The sequence below is a fragment of the Neovison vison genome, chromosome 5 (assembly GCF_020171115.1).
Source record: "Neovison vison isolate M4711 chromosome 5, ASM_NN_V1, whole genome shotgun sequence".
Classification (NCBI taxonomy): domain Eukaryota; kingdom Metazoa; phylum Chordata; class Mammalia; order Carnivora; family Mustelidae; genus Neogale; species Neogale vison.
This window is the reverse complement of record NC_058095.1, coordinates 96,282,887-96,305,245: the sequence shown is the minus strand read 5'-3', so window position 1 is coordinate 96,305,245 and position 22,359 is coordinate 96,282,887. Positions and strand designations below refer to the sequence as shown.

The window sequence follows — 22,359 nt, the reverse complement described above, 5'->3', positions numbered from 1 at the left end:
AATTATAGGATCAATGGGTTAGAATCACTTGATTAGATTTTTAAGTCCCTTTTTTTTGATACTCTAATATACAATTATGCATTACAGAGCAATGGGAAATATAGACACACAAAGAGAAAACATTAAATCATGCAAATTCTCATCACTGTGAGAACTTGGGTCTTTCTCCAATCTTTCCTATTTCAGTAAAATACAACTCCATATTTCCATTTTGTTCAGGACAGGAGCCTTAGATCTAGCCCCGATTTCTCTTTCACATCTCACATCCAATTCGTAATCATGAAAATAATGAGGATAACAGTAATAAAAACAATAATAACATTAAGAACTAACACAGGGAGTGCTTCCTTTACACCAGGCACTGATCTATGCATTGCATATATTCTTTTAAAAGATTCATATATTTATTGTGGGGGCAGAAGGATAGGCCTGATGTGGGGCTAGATCTCACAACCCCTAGATCATGACCTGGGGTCATGTCAGATGTTCAACCGACTGAGCCACCCAGGCGCCCCTGCATTTCACATATTAACAGCCCAATAATAGGTACCTCTTAACCTTACTTTACAGAGGGGAAAGAGAGGTTAGGTAACATGGCATCATATTCAGTGAGCTCTACCCTCAAAACAAATCCAGAAGAAGACCACTTTTCACCATCGCCATTGCTACCAGTGTAAGCCACCATGTTCTCTCACAGGGAGACTGCAATGGCCTCCCTACAGTCTGCCCTCCTTGCCCCTCTACAGTCTGTTTACTACTGAGCAGACAGAGCAATCTTTTGGAAACAGAAGTTCACCCCCATCTCTCTCTCTGCTTGACACTCTCCAGTGGCTCCCCTTTCCACTCAAAATGAAGTTTCAAACTCTACACCATGGCCTTTAAGGCCTTACGAGGTCTATTATTCTCTTGGCTCATCTCCTCCCACCATCCTCCTCGCTCACACCACCTCAGTCATTCTGGCTTTCTTACTGTTCTGTGATCACACGAGACACCATCAAACTTCAGGGCCTTCCCATCTAGCATTCCCGTTAGCTGCAGTGCCTTTACCTGGAGAGCCTGTGGCTCCTTTACCTCACACAGGTCTCTGACCCAGGACCACTCTATTTAAAATCTACCTCCCACTCCAATCACTTTCTATCCTCTCATTCTGCTTTAGTTTTCCTTCCTGGCACAGTTCACCCATTCATAGGCACCGGGTCCCTCTTCTGACTCTCATATGAGCTCCACAACAGTGAAGACTTTATTTTGTTCATTGTTGTTTCCCTAATACCTTGAACAGTATCTGACAGTAGTAGGGAATCAACAAATAGTTTTTGAATGAAAGACCTTCCTCAACTCTATCTTTAAAGTAAATACAGCAATGAGTTTGAAAACAACCTAATCTTACACCTAAAGGAGCTAGAAAAAGAACAAACCCCAATCCACCAGAAGGAAGGAAATAATAAAATTAGAGAAGAAATAAACGTTACAGAAACTAAAAACAAATACAACACAACAATGAAACCAGGAGCTGGTTCTGTGAAAAGATCAACAAAGTTAATAAACCTCTAGCCAGACTCATCATGGAGCTCCCTCTTCACAATGGAGGCCAGTGGCATTAAGACAAGCAGTTCCACTGGGGGCCCCATGATATGGGCCAGGCACATGTCTTCAGACAAGCTTGCTCTGTCCTACAACTCAGGTTGTAGTGTATTAAGAAGAAGGGTGTATTAGATCATCTTTAAGCAAATTCTATTATATGTAGTTTTTCTTGGCTGCGCTCTTGAAAGGCAGTGAGAGATAACAGCTTCAAGGCTGCTGTACTACGTAGAACTCTGTCCTTAGTGGTTAACAGAACCAGTGGAGGGGGTGTCTTCCCATTGTGAAAACTGAGGCATGGGACAAGGGCAGGCATGAGGACACAGCCCACTTCTGGGATGTCAGGGAAGGGAGTTTTCCAAGGGCAAGTTCAGGATTTGCCTCAAAGCGTTAGGTCTTACTAACACTCCAAAAATCAAGCAACTGGAACTCTATAAATTCCATGCCATCAATCTTGGCCACAGTGGTTTTAGCCCAGGAGAAATGTAAAGCATGTGTGACAATTCTTCTCAGACCTCCCAGTAAATCACCTACAGAATGTTTCACTTTCAGCAAATGAACATTTTGACTAAGTGTCTAGGATAAGCTCATTGCAAAATGTACTTCTAAGTAATCAGCTATAATAAAACTTAAAAGGAGAGCATAAATGGAAGGAATATCAAAGAATTAAGAAAAAAAGAAACTTGTCAGATTTCTGTTAGGAAAGGATATACTTTTCTTTGTTTCGATGATGTTCTTGGATACACATCTGACCAGCGAAAATGTACTGGATTGTTAGATTAGGAATAAATTGGACTGAAACTGGTTTTCTACTGTTGGGTCTGAACTACTAGGCCTCACCTGCTATCCAACTCAACTAGTTGTATCCTTATTATAGTGTTAAGTACACTAGCATATGTCTTAGAGAATAATGCAGATTTTTTAAGTAGTTCTAAAAAAGCTTATATCATACTGGTAGGAAGATTTTTATAGATCTGTGTCTTAATCTGTTTTTTGTCCATTTTACTCACGGGGTTTTTTTTTTTTTTCTAATAATAGGAAATATTCTTAGGAGGCTGCACACAGTCCTTCCACCTGGGTAAACCCAGATTCTGAAGCCCTGGGGCACTAAGTCTCTCCTGATTCCTTCTTACTCTTTCTATCTCTAATGATCCTCCCAGGAATTCAGGGAGAAAACAATGGCCCTTCACATACACCAGATGTGTGGCTATAAGGTTTGGGAGTTGAGCCTACCAATCTTTGCTTTTCTTATGGCACAGGCCATTTCCCTCACTGTGTAGCTAGAGCCAAAAATACACCAGGGAGGACCCAGTTACCAAAGCCCCAAGGGGATTTGTGCCCTATTAGACGTGCTGCCCCTTCCAGACAGCCAGAGCTAAGTTCTATTGCTTAAACATCTAGAAAACCATCTTAGCAGATATTTTCTGTTTTTTTCTGTGATGAGAATATGGTTTGAGTCACTTGATTTCATTTCCTCTTGTATGAATAATTTAAAATAGAAGCTCTCAGTCCCCAAATGACATGCTATGAACTGGAACTCCTCTGGCCAGTAACTGCCACCATGTCAAGGTTATTATTGACAGACGACTCAACTGAACTCAAATTCTGTACCCAAATTTTCCCATTAAAACGTTGCTTATTTTATGCCACACAACAAGTTTGTAAAAACAACATTCTAGGTGAAAAAGAGGCCATGATGAAAGCACCCACAACTTTTACAACTTCAAAGCTTTCACAACTATTCACCATAGTTTTTTTTACTCTTCACAAATATTTCTATTACTTTTTCTTTTTGTCCCTAAAACCAGTGATGCAAGTTTGTGTAATGACACAATTATCTAATTTTACTATAATTAGCCTCTGAAATTCACTATTTATGTATCTTTTTAAATGACTGAAATTACTTTATTATAGCGTTTCTATCATATTCTATGTCCTGGACCCAGAGCAAAGAGATACAGTTCGAAGGGATCAACTGGCAAAGACAGCGATATTCCTGATATAAAACCCACTGTCATAGACTTAGGTTTTGTTATGCTTGTCATATTCTGGCAGGGACGGGGGGCAGCATTTGACTGCTTCACCTTTTCTTTCTTTTTTTTTTTTTAATAAAAATTTTATTTATTTATTTGACAGACAGAGACCACAAGTAGGCAGAGAGGCAGGCAGAGAGAGAGGGGGAAGCAGGCTCCCTGCTAAGCAGAGAACCTGATGTGGGGCTTGATCCCAGGACCCTGGGATCATTACCTGAGCTGAAGGCAGAGGCTTTAACCCACTGAGCCACTCAGGTGCCCCTGCTTCACCTTTTCATGATGCAATTTTTTTGTCCTCAAATTCTGAGTTATTATTATATAGCAACCAGACTTTTCTTGAATGAATAGCTCTCCATTTCTCAGCTACTTCTCTCCTCATTTGTACAATCTAGTCCCATCCTAAACTGATGGTTGGTGCCCCTGAGATTTCAAATACTCAGTGTTTGGTGAGTATGGTCCCCTGATAGGGCACAGAAGAAAAGAAAGTACAAAGGACTTTATTTTATCTCAGACTGACAGTAAGAAGTTATATAAAGTTATATAGGGGCACAGCTGAAACTTAACCTACGTTAGAGTATGGCAATTATATATGGATTTTAGCTATCCTTTCCATTGGTATTTTCAATGCTGGAGATGCCTGACTATGCATTAAGAAGGAGAGTCAGGACAGCTGAAACACAGTGTCATTACAACTTTGTAGCCCTTCCCCTCTCTACACATTTTCCATAAAAACAAAACAAATCAGAACAATAGCTACAGAGGCCCTGTGCTTTGACAAATGAACCTAACTCATGAAATACCACCATTTTTAAAATTTCCACCAAAAGAGACACATAAATCCCACCAGATAAGTCACTGATTTCGTAAGCATAGCAAAACGTCCCAGGGAGCATTCTTTGGTTCCAGAATTTCTGCAGCACTTGTGACCGAGCGCTACCCTTTACCTGCTCAGTATCCACAGAAGCTGTCCAGGGCTTAAACAAAATAAATGGTGTTTGGTGTTCCCACCTTCCCAGGGTATGAAGAAATTCCTGTGACAGTTACATCTCCCAGTTTAGTGAGGTCTTCCCTTGGCTACTGAGACTATGCCATGGAGAGAGATTCAGTGTGAAAATAGATCCTCCCCTGGGCGAGCTGACTCACAGAGCTTAAAGGTCAAATCCACTCTTAAGACAGGTCGAAAACCTGAAATGCAGTATCTGTTCTCTAGTGGGACAATTTCTTACTAGGCTCTCCCCAACTGCATCACCAAGGAAAAATGCCACGCATATAAAAATACGGATTTGGGCCGTAGTTTGACGTTTTCTAATTTCGATTTGTTCACTGCATGGCTTCCTTTGACTTTTAAGATGCTGACTCTGTGCTCACCTGCAGAGTTGGATTTTGTGGTTACTTAATATTTATGGGTCTCTTTTTAGTAATTAGAAGAAGAATAATCAAAATGCTCATTTTCCCCTCCCCAGCCACCGGTATTCCGTCTGAACAACCTGCTGGCACTTACTTTTATCTTCATCATACGATCCTCCAGAACTATTGCTATATCTTGACTCTAGGCGGGTGTGTGCTCTGATGACGTTACTAAACCTTGAAATACAAGAACAATCATTGGAAATGCTGACACGTGTGTGTATCTCTGTGTGTGTGTGTGTGTGTGTGTGTGTGCAGTTACTCATAAACACATACTATTAATCAGTGGTTGAATTTTTTGGCAGTGCGTTCCAATGATGCTTTTCCTCAAAGAATACTGTAAAAATTGATTTTGGTTTTACTGACCTCTTCAATGTTGGCTGGAACTGACACAGCCATCTTTCCCATAATAACTCTGTATTTCAAGCATTATTGTCATATCTTTCGGGCTACTGCTTTGTGAATCCATATAACAGAGCAGCTAGAACATCTGCTTAGTCTGTCTACATCAGACTGAACTTACGGAATTAGAAAAGTGACCAAGCTATTACCATCTGAAGACATTCTTTAATCATATTTGTGCTGACAAATATAAAATTAAAAACAGTGTAGGCAGAGCCCATTCAGCAATAAACATACTCAGTGGGAAAGGAATTCCACAGCTGGAGACTTCTATGGGACAGAGCTCATGAACCATAAACAGTATTTGCTAGCTTTATAATGATACCCTGGAAGGGTCAGGCAAGAAAGAATTATAGAATGGATGGCAGTTCTTCTCTTTTCCTTTGAGATGCACATAAAGGAGGATAAGGCAGAGGTTATGAAGCCAAGATGAACAAGGGCAACAAGCCCCTTCCAGACTGTTCTCTTTACTCTGGAGAAGGTCAAAACCATAGTGTAGCAAAGTATAAGCTTGGCAACAACAACAACAAAAAAGTAAAAACTGTCTCCTAAAATCTGGAACTATAAATTTATCAAATAAGGATTTATTAAGGGTTGATACATTAAAAATACTTATGGTTCTGCATATTTTACAAACTGCTATCATAGCTATTTTAATAAAAAAATGTGTTCGCTTTGTTGTTTAATAAAAAAAATTCAACATGATAAATCCTTCTTTGATTTTAGGATAGTTTCGGGGTGCCTTGGTGGCTCAGTTGGTTAAGTGTCTGTGTTCGGCTCAGGTCATGATCCCAAGGCCGGGGAATTGAGTCCTGCCTCATTGGGCTCCCTGCTCAGTGGGAAGCCTGTTTCTCCCTCTACCTCTGCCCCTCCCCCAGCTTATACTCTTTCTCTCTTACTCTCTCTTCAAATAAAGTCTTTAGAATAATAGGAATTTAGGGTAGTTTCTGTTAGTAGCCTCCAATGAATTGTTTCGTTTATTTTTACACACTGAAAGTTATAAAATTCACTCTGTTCTTTTTTACTGTGGCTCTTGAAGAACTCAAGGTTCGGTTAATATTAATTTTTAGTAGTTTTCCTTAGTGAGCACTTGTGGAATTTCGACACAACTATCTTACTCTTCTCTTAGCTTGGCCCTTATTCTTTTACCCTTATTTTAATCTGAACTTTAGTAGTAGACATGATAGTATTAAATATTACCGAGATACATCAAAGGACCATTCATCTAGCTGGGAAAAAAACATGGCATCAGGCCTGCTTCTTTGCACAACTCCATGGTGCCCCCTGGAGCCCAGTCATGTATTTTGGGGACTAATACCCCCAGGAGTTGAGTAACACAGCAGTCTGGTCAGTATTTCTGACCAATTGTATCTGTAGAGTCTTTGTCTACAAGGACTGTAAAGAACAGAGTAAGTAACTCTTCTGTAATGGGGTTAGCAGGAGGGAGGGAGAAAGAGGGGCCAGATGGTGTTTGGACAACTTATCTCTGGGGCTATGAGATTTCTCCCATTTTCATTCACATACTGAATAAACATTATAGAATCCCTTCTATGTATAGCGCTATAGGCTAATTATTAAGAATAGCAATATTTGTATGAGATATATGGTTTCTGTTTTCCAAGAATGAAGATCTAGTGGTTGAGACAAGCATGTGTACAAGTACCTACAAATCAACATGAAAGAGTCTACAAGAAGGAAGGGTAATAAGTAGATTCAAGAGAAGTAAGGTATATTAGTCTGCTTTCATAGAAAATAGAGAATGTATTAGAGAAATCGTGCAGGTGGAGTATAGGATCAGTGGAATAATGGTATCCTTTGGGATAGAAAAGTCATATATGTATGATCATATTTATATTTACTTAAATATAAATATTTAAATATTTATATTTATATTAATATTTAAATATAAATATTTACTTAAATATAAATATGATCAGTAAAGCTATAGATAAATAGATATAGTCATTATGAAAGGACCAGGTATATATGTATATGTATAAAAAGTATGGGTACATAAATGTGTCAGGCTTTCCAATGGCCAACAGAGATGTGGTGAGAGAGAAAGACAGCAAGAGTTAAAAAAGAAAGCCTCTATTCGAGGTGTTCTCTGGTCTCAATATTAGAGAGATGATTGGCTTCTTAATTTCAAGGGCCACCACTAAAAACTTGGGCAGGACATTCAGGACTCTGGTCCTTAAGGGGCCTTTGTAGTAAGATGTTAATATATAGACATTCATCACGTTTCTACCCTAAATAAAATGAAGATTGGAAAATTCAGTCTAGACAACAAATGATAAAGAATGTTACACTCTAAGTAGGAAGTAGAAATCTCTTTAGAGACATAATGTGATTATTTACCATGAGGAAATTTTCCAAAGAAGGTGATAATAAATATGGACTAAAAACATGTTAGTTAATCATCATGTATTGTCATTGATGCGGGAAGTGTGAAAACCTTTACTCATTTCCAAGAAAAAATGGAAGGACTTTATCAGTGATCTGTACAGGGCGAGGTCTATGCTCATGACTCACTGGGTTTGGGCTTTTTGCCTGAAGGAAAGCTCCTGTGATTGACCACTGGAATTAAGGCAGTGCAGCAACCCAGGAATGGATGCACTGAGGAGTCTGATAAGGGCCTGCCCGAATTGGAAATGAGCCTTCAAAACTCCAAAGGCAGACCATCTTACGGTCATATACCCTTCCACCTGCAGCCCCTGCCATATTCTCATGCAGGATGAAATCCTGAGGACGGTCATGAAGCATCTGGAAGCATTATGGATTGACTGAATTATTTCTATTATTGGATCTATGAATTTTCTCCATTATGAATTTCTTTTTTTTTTTTTTTTTTTAAGATTTTATTTTATTTATGTGAGAGAGAGAGACAGTGAGAGAGAGAATGAGCGAGGAGAAGGTCAGAGAGCGAAGCAGACTCCCCATGGAGCTGGGAGCCTGATGTGGGACTTGATCCCGGGACTCCAGGATCACGCCCTGAGCCGGAGGCAGTCGTTCAACCAACTGCGCCACCCAGGCGTCCCCTCCATTATGAATTTCTATGAGTATCTCATCCTTGTTACTAATTTCTTTGGATTTTTAAAAATTTATTTTTGTGCATGCACGCGTGCGCACAAGAGAGAGCAAGTGAGTGAGGAGTGGGGGCAGAGGGAGAAGCAGATTCTCCGTTGAACAGGGAGCCGGATATGGGACCCAATCCCAGGACCCCTGGGATCATGACCTGAGGTGAAGACAGACACCTAACTGTCTGAGCCACCCATGCACCCCCTTATTACTAATTTCTTAAGTAAAAGGGCTCCTCGGGAGTTTTCATTAGAAAATGGTCAGACTGAGGAGTTTTTAATACCCATGAGAATAAATATATAATAATATAATAAATATTTATATATAATGTATAATAAATTAATATAATAATTTATTATTATAAATGATTTTATATATAATATAGTACATATATTTATTGTATAATATATAATGTAATATATAATATATTATAAAAATAAATTAATATAATAATAAACATAAATAAATATAAATCATTATATTTATTTAAAAATAAAAATATTTTTTATTTTTAAAGATTTTAAAAATATATTTATTTATTTAGGGCACAGATTGGGGGGGTAGAGGGAGAGGAAGAGTGAAAATACTTAAGCAGACTCCCCACTGGGCACGGAACCCAACACAGGGCTGGATCTCAGGACCCTGAAGTCATGACCTGAGTTGAAAATAAGAGTCAGATGCTTAACCAACTGAGCCACCCAGGCACCCCATCTAAGTTTTATTTTTTGAGTCCTATTTATTTCTTTTTGTTTGTTTCTCTGTTCTTCACAATTAACCACAGGAAATAGTGATGCAGATTTTACTTACTTATGAGTCAGCCTCTAAGCAGTGAAAAGGGGCAAGAGAAATGCCATAAAAGAGCTAATGTGAAGGGACTAGAGGCTTCTTTTAGCAGGAAAAGGCAGCGTTGTTGGTTAACCAAATTTGACTATGTCGAGATGTAATAAAAATGATGACATTCATAGAACTCACCTCAAGACAACTACTCAATCTCTAAGTAATCAGTCCATAATCAGATCTTAGAATTTCACATGGAAATTCCCTCTAATTCCAGATGGTCTTTGCCCACTAACAGAACAACGAGTGGTTTTTAGTAAGCCCCGTGGTAAGTGGGTTTCGACCACCAGAATGACATCCCTCTTAATCTCTCTCTTCTCTGGCTTTTCTCAGGGAAAAATCATCTTTAAGGATATACAGAGCAGAATCAGAGTCAGTTTGCATTTCTAAAAGCTAAGAAGAATACGTGTGTGTGTGTGTGTACTTTATGAAACACCACAAACTCTTACTGATGCCTTTGTGTAGTCTATTGCTGAAAGTCGTACCGGATATTAAGCCAAATTAGTGCACCAACCTCTCATCAGATTCTTTCAATATCTTGCTCTCCTCAGCATCTGGGAAACTGTCTTGGCCGGCAACCACCGTGTTGCTGCTGGAGGTGGTTCCTGTAGGTAGGATTAGAAAAAAATGTGGTGGTGGGGGGAAGGGTTAAACCCGGTTCTCAAGTAATTACAGTGAAGGATTTCTGACAAAATCTCATGTTCGAAAGACTCCTTCATCTTCTGTACAATCTCAGACATTCTAAACAAACTTCCAAGCCCTCACCACCGAAATGGGAGAATCCCAGACATCTGTTATGGTCAAACCAAATTCCTCAACTCTTTTATAAAGTGAGGCTACAACATTCTTGAAACACTTTCTTCCTGACCACTTAGGTAATGAGCTTATTTATAGTGGCTGACCCTGCTGCTAGCTGCTTTAGTACTTCTGGGTCCAGGAGTTATTAAACTAATGTTAGTGAAGCAAGTCCAAGTACCTAGAGCTTCTGATCCCTGGGCTACTGCTTCCCTGCGGGAACATGCTCTGGCAGCAGGCGCAGGGCAAATAGAGGGGATGAGAGACCAGGGGAGAAGAGAGGTTTGGAGGCAGTTATGATATTAGAAAAGTCAAAGGGAAGCCTGCTTCAAGGAACTTGAGGAGGACATTATATATTTCATAAAATGATGCTGAGAAGCTGATTTATTGAAAGGGATAATATTGTTGAGGGGCATTTTAGTTAACTCTGGGCGACCATTAGCCAAGAAAATTCCATAGATATAAGAAGGAGGGTCCAGAAAGGAGATTCCTGAGTGACTGCTGTGTCCTGCCAGGGATCAGCCTGAAGTACAAAGCTCCATGGCTTACCAATCCTGGGTCACTGACTGCTGGTCACCCTTACAAAATAATTTCATTAAATTGATAAGGCCCTTAACAAGTCTCAGCTATTCTGAAACCATCCTTTTTAATTTTAAGATTTTATTTATTTGAGAGAGAGAGTGAGAGAGAAAGAGAGAGAGAACACACACATGCAGGCATGAGCAGGGGGTGGGCAGAGGGAGAAGGAGAAGCAGACTCCCTCATTCAGGAAGCCTGGATGAGGACTTGATCCTGAGACTCCGGGATCATGACCTGAGCTGAAGGCAGATGCTTAACCAATTGAGCGCCCAGGTGCCCCTGAAGCCATCTTTGAAGTGAAAGTTTACACAGGAATAAGGGAAAAGTGGCACACACATATACTCCCATCCCTTCAGTGCTCTCCACACAGAAAGCCCCAGAGATCCAAGACAAGATGTCCACCCTGCTGCACTTCCCCTACCAGAGGCCGCTGCGGAGGCCTTGCTGCTGGCTGTAAAGCGGTAGAAGGGCGGGTTGTCACAGTGCTGGACAATGGGATTCACCGGCTCCGTCTGCTGCAGCTCAAAGAGAAGCTCTTCCATGGTCTGAATGGTGTTGTTACGGCACAAGTGGATTGCCACCTTTTTAATCTGAGAAGAAACAGAACACGAGAGATATCTTCCAGAGCCTCGCCCACAAGCATGCTAAATGTTACCAGTTCCTCTCCACGAACACGTCCTCCCCATCCTCATAGCTTGGCTCCATGGTCTCCAGTGTCTGGATTAAAATTCACCTCTCTTCACATGCCTGTCTGACAGGAGTACATGTTAAAGGCCTTACCTTCCCTAATGGCCACGTTTACAGAAGTTACCTTTAGGGCACATGAATTCTCTCTCTGCTGAAAACTTGCTGGCTAAGGCCTTATCTAGAAAGTAGTTTATTCATACAAACCATGGGGGAACACTGCTAGTTATTTTTGTTTAAATAAGGAACCCAGTCTCTGCTATTCTCTACTTCCATGAAAACCATGGCATTTTAGCTACCTGTAGGATTTTAAATTTTTTAAAAGTAAGTCTGGATTAAAGCTCTGCATTATTGTGGCCCTCACAGTCCAACCTGAGGCCTGGAAGCCACAGTAGGGCTTAGGTGGTTCAAAAGAGCAGGCAGGCAGAAAATCTCTCACAAGAACCAACAGCACACAAATGACAACTGAATTAGTTTCTAATTTATTTTATTTTATTTTTAAAAAATTTTTTTAATTTAAATTCAATTAGCCAACACATAGTACATCATTAGTTTTTGATGTGATGTTCAGTGCTTCATCAGTTGCACATGTGAGTTAGGGTTTTAAAAGTGCTGTTGTTTTATTGATCAGATCACCTTTAAATACAAACACTAAATATCACGTATCTCAGGAAGATTCCTCTCTGTTTATCTCTCCTAACACTTACATTTGAAGAGAAATACCTAGATACTCTCCCTTTTTATTCCATTTTAAGAGCATCAAGATGGAAATACCGAACATTTATATTAGTCATAATTAATGTGTTACTGAGTTTCTCCTACATATTTGGTCTACTGTTTACAGAAGGCAGCTTTTAGTAACTGTTAGGAAAATATCCACCCCTTAATTCACAAGTTTCTGTGTCCAAAGGCTTAGAAAGAGGATGATAGGTGTCATTAGGACATTGCAGTCTGCTTCTCAGGGGGAAGGACACCTTCAGTAATATGCAGATGAGCTCCTGGGAGAGTAGCTTGACTCCAATACAAAACAAACTCAATATCTCCATTTTACTTAAAGCCAAAAGCACATTCTCACCCACAGCTGCAGATACAACCGAAAGGAGCAGGGACTCCTGACGGTCTGAGGGCCACTTACATAGGGCAAGAGAAGCGTGTCACTGCTAACGCCACACAGGCTGATCAGGAACTGCAAGGTGACCCTCAGGTTGTTGCTCCATTTCTCATTGTTGGCTAAAGCATTCCAAGCATTTTCCATTTCTGGCCCAGGAACTTCATCTCCGTACTGTAACATACAAGAGAAAAACCGGCCCGGGAGACATGTGGGAAAAACAGCAGGATGCAAAATGTCTGGTTAAAAGTCGTCGTAAGGGTCATGACCATGTCAAAATCCTAAGAAGGGGAGACAGGGCCATTCCTCAGGGAGATGCTGTTTTTCAGCAACTTATCACGCATCCAATCACTCATGTACATACTTACTGTCATGATTTTTAATATGTTCGTGTTATTATTTTTATTACTTTTAAAAATTGTGATAAAATGCCCATAACATAAAGTTTGCCCTTTTTAAGCATACGGTTCAGCAACACGAAGTACATTCACATCGCTGTGCAACCCACACCACGGTCCAGGACCTGCTCGTGAGATTCTGAATGGTAAGTGCCACTTGCCCTGACTGTGCAGCACAGGTTTTGAGTAACCCAGGGGTTTCCTGGACGGCAGAGCCGTGTTCCTGAGGCATGGATCCTCGGAGTTTACCTTGGCTGTCATGTACATGAGGTTATTCAGGACCAGTGACGTAGCTTCTGGGGAGCCCCAGCCACTCCCTCTCAGGCCGTGGGAAGCAGTCACTTCCCCTTCCCGGTCCTTGACGTCATCATCTGGGCTGCTGGGGCTTGAGCCTGGGAGCAGGAGCCTGCTGTCCACCAGCTCGATGTTGTGCAGCCAAGGAAGCAGGTAGGTGAGCATGATCTGACGCCCGTTTGGGTGTGTCGTGGGGAACCGCTGGCTGACCTCTAAAGAGAAGGGCAGGGACACAGAGCTGTGCGTTAGCTCGTCAAATAAAACGGAGCTATTTACACCAACTGCCAGATCAAACAGTGACGTCAGTGTACAAAAAAGCATTTTCATATACAGTAGCTCCCCAAGGCCTCGGAATCTTCCAGCTACATCTGGTGCTCTGTGGAGGTTCGTCAGAGAGCACAGCGGGAGAAGCATGGGCTTGGTCACGGTGGAGTGAGGTGCAAGGCTTCGTGAATTCTAATCCACTACCATGGAAGAGGGGCATCAGGGCGGACAAAACACGGGGCTCAGAATCAGAAGGACATGTGATTAGATCCCAGCTCCTCCACACACTGCCTGCAGGAAATTCTGTGTTAGTTATTTAACCTCTCTGTTCCTCAGTTTCCTCATCTGTAGAATGGGCCACTGTGAGTATCAGGAGAGAGGATCATCAAGTATATTGCATGCTGAGCACAGCGCTGGGCATCCAGGAGGCTCTTAATAAGCAGTGGTTGGGACTGCTATGACAAGGACCATTATCTTTCCACTCTTCTGATAGTTTACCAAGTGTCCTCCATGAGTTCTTTCCTGTGAAACTGAGAAGTCACTGAACCTCCAGTGTGTGGACTTGTGCTCACGGAACGGACTTGAAAACTGCCAGCTATGTGGCAGGTGCAGACTCTGTGCTGCACATCATTTTATGAAACACAGGAATCAGAAGGGTAAAACTGGACATCCAGCCCAGTGAGTTCACCATGATTTTCTGTGATAGCATTTATGCTTTGTTTCACGGCCAGCAGCATTTAATGTTGTGATCTGAATAAGCTTTCCTCAGAAATAAAAGCACAGCATTACCTACGGGCGGCAAGCTGCCTGTAATCTTTTATTTCTAACACCAAGAGAAGAAATGGTTTTGTTCTAGGGGAACTCCGAAAGCACGGTTTGATGCCCTTGTTATTACCCAGCGTGGCATGTAATCTCGTTCGGAGAGCTCTTGGCCGCTAAACAGTAGAACAACACAGATGCCAGGAATTATACCAACATAATCCACTAGATCCCCGAAAGAGTAGCTTTAATTGATTTGGCCCTTTTCCTAAAATTACAATTACCATTTTTTTTTAAAATCTTGAAGACTATCAATCTATTTAATTCTGGACCACAATAATCAGAGTAAAGCTGTGATGTTCCATGTAGCTCAAAATGTCAAAACTGACTTAATTTCTAAACTTTATGGATGTGATGACTGATACCATGAACTTTTACGACATATATCCAGATCCTTCAGATCCCAGAACCTGTATTTGTTCAAGACACGGGGCCTTTTCTAGGGGCAAGTCACTGTGCTGGGCACTATGGAGCCAACAAGGACTCAGGTTCAGTTCATGTCCCTGAGGAGGAGAGCCTGAGGCAAAATATGTTGAGAGGTAACTCTGGGGTGAGGTGGCAAGTGACAAAGGACACGGAGAGGAACAAACTGAGTGCTATCCAGGTTCGGTGAGGGAAAAGCCTTCTGGTTACATGGATTCAGGGCATGTGATAGCAAAAGAACTATTTTAACTCTGCTAGAAAAGGATAGAGAATTTGGAGGGGAATAAATCCTTCCAATCAGAGGGACAACCGCTATTAAAAATACATTTTTTAACAGTGGCATAAAACCTCTAGTCTTTTTGAGGCAATGATTACCTTCTAACACATCACACGATTTGCTTATCTATGATGTTTATTACATCTTGTCTGTCAGGCCCAAGGTCCAAACGATGTGTGTGTGTGGGGGTAGGCACCCTAATGAGGGCCAGGATTGTAGAGGTCCTTCGGAAGGGTAAGAAGGCAAGTGAGGTGATGTCGGTGGGCTGCTCAGTACAGAGTCTGGCTCCTCTGGGAATGACCTGTGCAACCCATTTGGCAACTTCCAAGGAATTAACTCATCTGACAGTACAGGCAATAAAAATCTCACCACAGGGAGGGGGACAAGATGGCGGGGTACTAGGAAGAGGCGTCTTTTCAGCTGGTACCCCAAAGTGAGCTGATTACCTACCAAAGAACTCTGATCACCCATGAAATCAGCCTGAGATCAGAATTATACACGTCTGGACCTCTACAGGGGCAGAAGACGCCAGTGAGCAGGTAAAGCGGAATGGGAACAGCGGACTGATATCGGAAGATAAAAGGGGGAGGGAGCCACCAGAGGCGACCGGTGGGAAAGTCATACCCCGATACGAGCGAGAGCGCCCTGGGTCTGGGGACCAGCATTAACTCGGAGACTGGTTGAAAGCACTCCAAAAGAGCAAAGGATCGCGGGGGCGGCTAGGGACAGGGGCTTGAGTCCCCGGTCCCAGACGGCCTCCCCGGCGCGGAGACAGAGATAGTGCGGCGGAGAAACCGGCTCCTGGTCCCTAAGCCGCCAGCGTGCCCCAGAGCGCGGGGTTCCGGCTCCTGTGAGGGGATGGGAGCCAGTCTGCAGAACGCGCGCTAGCCCTACCACAAAGCTTGAGATGCGCGTGCACGTCGCTCCAGCTCTCCTGGGTTTCTAAGGCCCTGGGGCGCTTCTTGACCCGGGCCATTGTTTCAAAGTCTAAGCCGCGCGCCCGCGAAACTCTTCCCCGGACAGAGGCACGCAAAAGCCCAGCCTGCGGCTTACGGACCAGCGCCCCGTTCTCAGTGCCCCAGACGCGCGCCCGACCCACAGCCGCCTCTGAAAAGAGGTGCGCGCAAGCCGGGCACTCCCAGCCCCGGCCAGCGGCAAAATCTCAGTGTGCGATCGCTGCTTGGAACCTCTCTGGCGGTCAGGAGCTCCCAGACAGCCGCCACTGCCTTGGCTTTGGGGACGAGCAAGAGATCCTGCGCCCCCAGGGTCTCCAACTTGGAACCTGCACTGCCAGCGTCCAAGGGGGAATTTATTCAGCTTCTGCACCCAGACTGAGGCTTCTCTCTGAGACGGAGATCAGGAAGTGTTCCAGGGTGCACCTTGACTGCACCAGAGTTGATACATCCAGCTACATCTGTTCAGTCTTCTCCCACCAAAATGACTAGGAGGAGGAATGCCCAACAGAAGAAAAATACAGAGGATGGACCTTCTGCAACAGAGCTAACGGCTATCAACATAGACAATATGTCGGAAAGAGAATTCAGGCTAACAATTATCCAGGCAATAGCTAGGTTGGAGAAAGCCATGGATGACCAAACAGAATTGATTAGAGCCGAACTGAAAGCGACCAGACAGGATGTTCACAATGTTAGGGCGGAGCTTAAAGCTACCAGGGAGGAGGTCCACAATGCTCTCAATGAGTTCCAATCCAATCTAAACTCTCTCAAAGCTAGGGTAACTGAGACAGAAGATAGAATTAGTGATCTGGAAGACAAACAGATAGAGAGAAAGGATCAGGAGGAAGCCTGGAACAAACAGCTTAGATCCCACGAAAGCAGAATTAGGGAAATAAGTGATGCCATGAAGCGTTCCAACGTCAGAATTATTGGAATTCCCGAAGGGGAGGAGAAAGAAAGAAGTCTAGAAGATGTCGTGGAACAAGTCCTTCATGAAAACTTTCCGAATCTCGCGAATGAAACCAGCGTTCATGTACTAGAGGCTGAACGGTCTCCACCCAAGATTATACACTCCAAAAAAACATCACGACACCTGATAGTCAAATTGAGAAATTATAATTGTAGGTATAATCTCTTGAAAGCCGCCAGGGCAAAGAGGCTCCTTACTTACAGAGGGAAGCCCATCAGAATAACGTCAGACCTGTCCACAGAGACCTGGCAAGCCAGAAGAGGCTGGCAAGATATATTCAGGGCACTAAATGAGAAGAACATGCAGCCAAGAATACTTTATCCAGCAAGACTGACATTCAAAATGGATGGAGAGATAAAGAGTTTCCAAGACCGGCAAGACTTAAAAGACTATGCAACCACCAAGCCGATACTGCAGGAAATATTAAGGGGGGTTCTATAAAAGAGGAAAAATCCCAAGAATAGCATTGAACAGAAATATAGAGACAGTCTACAGGAAGAAAGACTTCAAAGGTAACTCGATGTCAATAAAAACGTATCTATCAATAATCACTCTCAATGTGAATGGCCTAAATGCACCCATAAAACGGCACAGGGTTGCAGATTGGATAAAACGACAGGACCCATCCATATGCTGTCTACAAGAGACCCATTTTGAACCTAAAGATACACGCAGACTGAAAGTGAAGGGGTGGAGAAGCATCTTTCATGCCAATGGGACTCAAAAGAAGGCTGGGGTAGCGATTCTCATATCAGATAAATTAGACTTCAAACTAAAGACTGTAGTCAGAGATACAGAAGGACACTACATAATCCTTAAAGGGACTATCCACCAAGATGATCTAACAATTGTAAATATCTATGCTCCCAATATGGGAGCAGCCAATTACTTAAGAAAACTGTTAATCAAGATAAAGAGTCACACTGATATGAATACACTAATCGTAGGAGATCTTAACACGCCTCTTTCAGAACTAGACAGATCATCGAAGCAGAAAATCAATAAAGAAACAAGAGCATTGAATGACACATTGGACCAGATGGACCTCATAGATATATACAGAACATTCCACCCTAAAACAGCAGAATACTCATTCTTCTCAAGTGCACACGGAACCTTCTCCAGAATAGACCACATACTGGGTCACAAATCAGGACTCAGCCGATACCAAAAGACTGAGATTATTCCCTGCATATTCTCAGATCACAATGCTTTGAAACTGGAGCTCAATCACAAGGAAAAGTTCCGAAGGAACTCAAACACCTGGAAGCTAAAGACCACCTTGCTTAAGAATGCTTGGATCAACCAGGAGATCAAAGAAGAACTGAAACAATTCATGGAAACCAATGAGAATGAAGACACTTCGGTCCAAAACCTATGGGATACAGCAAAGGCGGTCCTAAGGGGAAAATATATAGCCATCCAAGCCTTGCTCAAAAAAATTGAAAAATCCAGAACACACCAGCTGTCTTTACACCTTAAAGAACTGGAGGATCAACAACAAATCAAACCAACTCCACACATAAGAAGGGAAATCATCAAGATTAGAGCTGAGATCAATGAGGGAGAAACCAGAGATACAGTAGAACGTATCAATGAAACTAGAAGCTGGTTTTTTGAAAGAATCAATAAGATCGATAAGCCACTGGCTACACTAATCCAAAAGAAAAGAGAGAAATCCCAAATTCATAAAATTATGAATGAAAGGGGAGAGATCACAACTAACACCAAGGAAGTAGAAACAATCATCAGAAGTTACTACGAACAGTTATATGCCAATAAGCTTAGCAACCTAGATGAAATGGATGCATTCCTGGAAAAATATAAACTACCAAAATTGAACCAGGAAGAAATCGACAACCTGAATAGACCGATATCTAATAACGAGATTGAAGCAGTGATCAAAAATCTCCCAAAAAACAAGAGCCCAGGACCTGACGGATTCCCTGGGGAATTCTACCAAACCTTCCAAGAAGAAATAACACCTATTCTCCTGAAGCTGTTTCAAAAAATTGAAGCAGAAGGAAAACTTCCAGACTCTTTCTATGAAGCCAGCATTACCCTGATCCCCAAACCAGGCAAGGACCCTACCAAAAAGGAGAATTTCAGACCAATATCACTGATGAATATGGATGCTAAGATTCTCAACAAGATCCTAGCCAACAGGATCCAACAACACATTAAAAAGATTATCCACCATGATCAGGTGGGATTCATCCCTGGGCTACAAGGATGGTTCAACATTCGTAAATCAATCAATGTGATACAACAAATTAATATGAGAAGAGAGAAGAACCACATGGTCCTCTCAATTGATGCAGAAAAAGCATTTGACAAAATCCAACATCCGTTCCTGATTAAAACGCTTCAAAGTATAGGGATAGAGGGAACATTCCTGAACCTCATCAAATCTATCTATGAAAGACCCACAGCAAATATCATCCTCAATGGGAAAAAGCTTGCAGCCTTCCCGTTGAGATCAGGAACAAGACAAGGATGCCCACTTTCACCACTCTTGTTCAACATAGTATTAGAAGTCCTAGCAACAGCAATCAGACAACAGAGAGAAATAAAAGGTATCCAAATTGGTAATGAAGAAGTCAAACTCTCTCTCTTCGCAGATGACATGATTCTTTATATGGAAAACCCAAAAGACTCCACCCCCAAACTACTAGAACTCATACAACAATTCAGCAGCGTGGCAGGATACAAAGTCAATGTGCAGAAATCAGTGGCTTTCTTATACACTAACAAGGAAAATACAGAAAGGGAAATTAGAGAATCGATTCCATTTACTATAGCACCAAGAACCATAAGATACCTGGGAATAAACCTAACTAAAGAGGTAAAGGATCTATACTTGAGGAACTATAGAACACTCATGAAAGAAATTGAAGAAGACACAAAAAGATGGAAGACCATTCCATGCTCTTGGATCGGAAGAATAAACATCGTTAAAATGTCTATACTGCCTAGAGCAATCTATACTTTTAATGCCATTCCGATCAAAATTCCACCGGCATTCTTCAAAGAGCTGGAGCAAATAATCCAAAAATTTGTATGGAATCAGAAGAGACCCCGAATCGCTAAGGAAACGTTGAAAAACAAAAAGAAAGCTGGCGGCATCACCTTACCTGATTTCAAGCTTTATTACAAAGCTGTGATCACCAAGACAGCATGGTACTGGCATAAAAACAGACACATAGACCAGTGGAACAGAGTAGAGAGCCCTGATATGGACCCTCAACTCTATGGTCAATTAATCTTCGACAAAACAGGAAAAAATATACAGTGGAAAAAAGACAGTCTCTTCAATAAATGGTGCTGGGAAAGCTGGACAGCTATATGTAGAAGAATGAAACTCGACCATTCTCTTACACCGTACACAAAGATCAACTCAAAATGGATAAAAGACCTCAACGTGAGACAGGAATCTATCAGAATCTTAGAGGAGAACATAGGCAGTAATCTCTTCGATATCAGCCACAGCAACTTCTTTCAAGATACGTCTCCAAAGGCAAAGGAAACAAAAGCGAAAATAGACTTCTGAGACTTCATCAAAATCAAAAGCTTCTGCACAGCAAAGGAAACAGTCAAAAAAACAAAGAGGCAACCCACGGAATGGGAGAAGATATTTGCAAATGACAGTACAGACAAAAGGTTGATATCCAGGATCTATAATGAACTCCTCAAACTCAACCCACACGAAACAGACAAACACATCAAAAAATGGGCAGAAGATATGAACAGACACTTCTCCAATCAAGAAATACAAATGGCTATCAGACACATGAAAAAATGCTCATCATCATTAGCCCTCAGGGAGATTCAAATTAAAACCACATTGAGATATCACCTTACACCAGTTAGAATGGCCAAAATTAACAAAACAGGAAACAACATGTGTTGGAGAGGATGTGGAGAAAGGGGAACCCTCTTACACTGTTGGTGGGAATGCAAGTTGGTGCAGCCTCTTTGGAGAACAGTGTGGAGATTCCTCAAGAAATTAAAAATAGAGCTTCCCTACGACCCTGCAATTGCACTCCTGGGTATTTACCCCAAAGATACAGATGTCGTGAAAAGAAGGGCCATCTGTACCCCAATGTTTATAGCAGCAATGGCCACAGTCGCCAAACTATGGAAAGAACCAAGATGCCCTTCAACGGATGAATGGATAAGGAAGATGTGGTCCATATACACTATGGAGTATTATGCCTCCATCAGAAAGGACGAATATCCAACTTTTGTAGCAACATGGACGGGACTGGAAGAGATTATGCTGAGTGAAATCAGTCAAGCAGAGAGAGTCAATTATCATATGGTTTCACTCATTTGTGGAGCATAACCAATAGCATGGAGGACAAGGGGCGTTAGAGAGTAGTAGGGAATTTGGGTAAATTGGAAGGGGAGGTGAACCATGAGAGACTATGGACTCTGAAAAACAGTCTGAGGGGTTTGAAGTGGCGGGGGGGTGGGAGGTTGGGGTACCAGGTGGTGGGTATTATAGAGGGCACAGCTTGCATGGAGCACTGGGTGTGGTGAAAAAATAATGAATACTGTTTTTCTGAAAATAAATAAATTGGGGGGGAAAAAAAAAGGATTATAAACACTAAAAAAAAAAAAAAAAAAAATCTCACCACAGGGTTTTTAATAGTGAGAAGCAGGGAAAACAAGAGCTAGAAAATCTCTATAATGTCCTTTTTCCATGTTATTTTTAAAAAGTTATTCTTCATAAATCAAAATAGCCCTACAGTCAATTCTTGAAGAAAAACAGATTGAACATGTCACTCATTGTATGAGATCCTGTTTTTCTTAAATTTGCTGTACTATTTACCTCCTCTTCTTGGATTTGTCCGGCTCGTTACCAGCTGTTCCCTCTTGGGCAAAAAATAAGCTCAAATCCCATTCACCCTCAGACTCTTCAAATTCCACTGTCACTCCCTCTTCTCTTTTTCCTGCTTTCTCAGCAACGCCACTGAGATGTGGCTTCTGCTGCTCTTTCTCTGCAGAAACTACTGACAGTTAACAGTAATTGTGAATTGTGAGGTCCAGACAGTAGTGTTTAGATCTTAACTCCTGGGATCTCTCTGATCCATTCAAGGCTGTAGACTGCTCAATCACTCCTCCAATATCCTTTCTTCTCTAGGTTTCCATGATGCCCACCTTCTAGGTGTTCTCTTTCCTCTCTGAATGGGTCTCCATCCCTGTCTGTTCCCTCACTCTTTCTGGGTGCAGTCCTCAAAAGCTGGGGGTCTGAGTGCGTTCTTTCCCTCAGTGCTCACTTCACTCATGATCTCATCTGTTGCCTTGGTTCTATCTTCTATTCTTCCATGAGTCCTACCTTTGGCCTTCCCTTGACACTGGTCTGTCTCCACATAGAAATGTCTGACAGACACCTACCCTCAATAACCCAAGCAGCGTTCATGATCTCTGCTTTGTCCTTAGCCTCCCCTTCTC

At 42.0% G+C, this 22,359-nt stretch overlaps 1 protein-coding gene across 7 annotated transcripts in view; it reads right to left on the bottom strand.

Moving 5' to 3' along the window:
- FRY (FRY microtubule binding protein) overlaps positions 1 to 22,359 on the bottom strand; it is a 349,740-nt gene that overhangs the window by 70,376 nt on the left and 257,005 nt on the right. For all 7 annotated transcript variants that reach the window (XM_044249549.1, XM_044249551.1, XM_044249550.1 and 4 more), the window contains exons 32-36: positions 13,149 to 13,405; positions 12,529 to 12,675; positions 11,131 to 11,299; positions 9,850 to 9,940; positions 5,113 to 5,195 (exon numbers count right to left, since the gene is read on the bottom strand). In XM_044249549.1, coding sequence (XP_044105484.1) covers positions 5,113 to 5,195; positions 9,850 to 9,940; positions 11,131 to 11,299; positions 12,529 to 12,675; positions 13,149 to 13,405 — 747 coding nt within the window. The remainder of the gene's footprint in view (positions 1 to 5,112; positions 5,196 to 9,849; positions 9,941 to 11,130; positions 11,300 to 12,528; positions 12,676 to 13,148; positions 13,406 to 22,359) is intronic.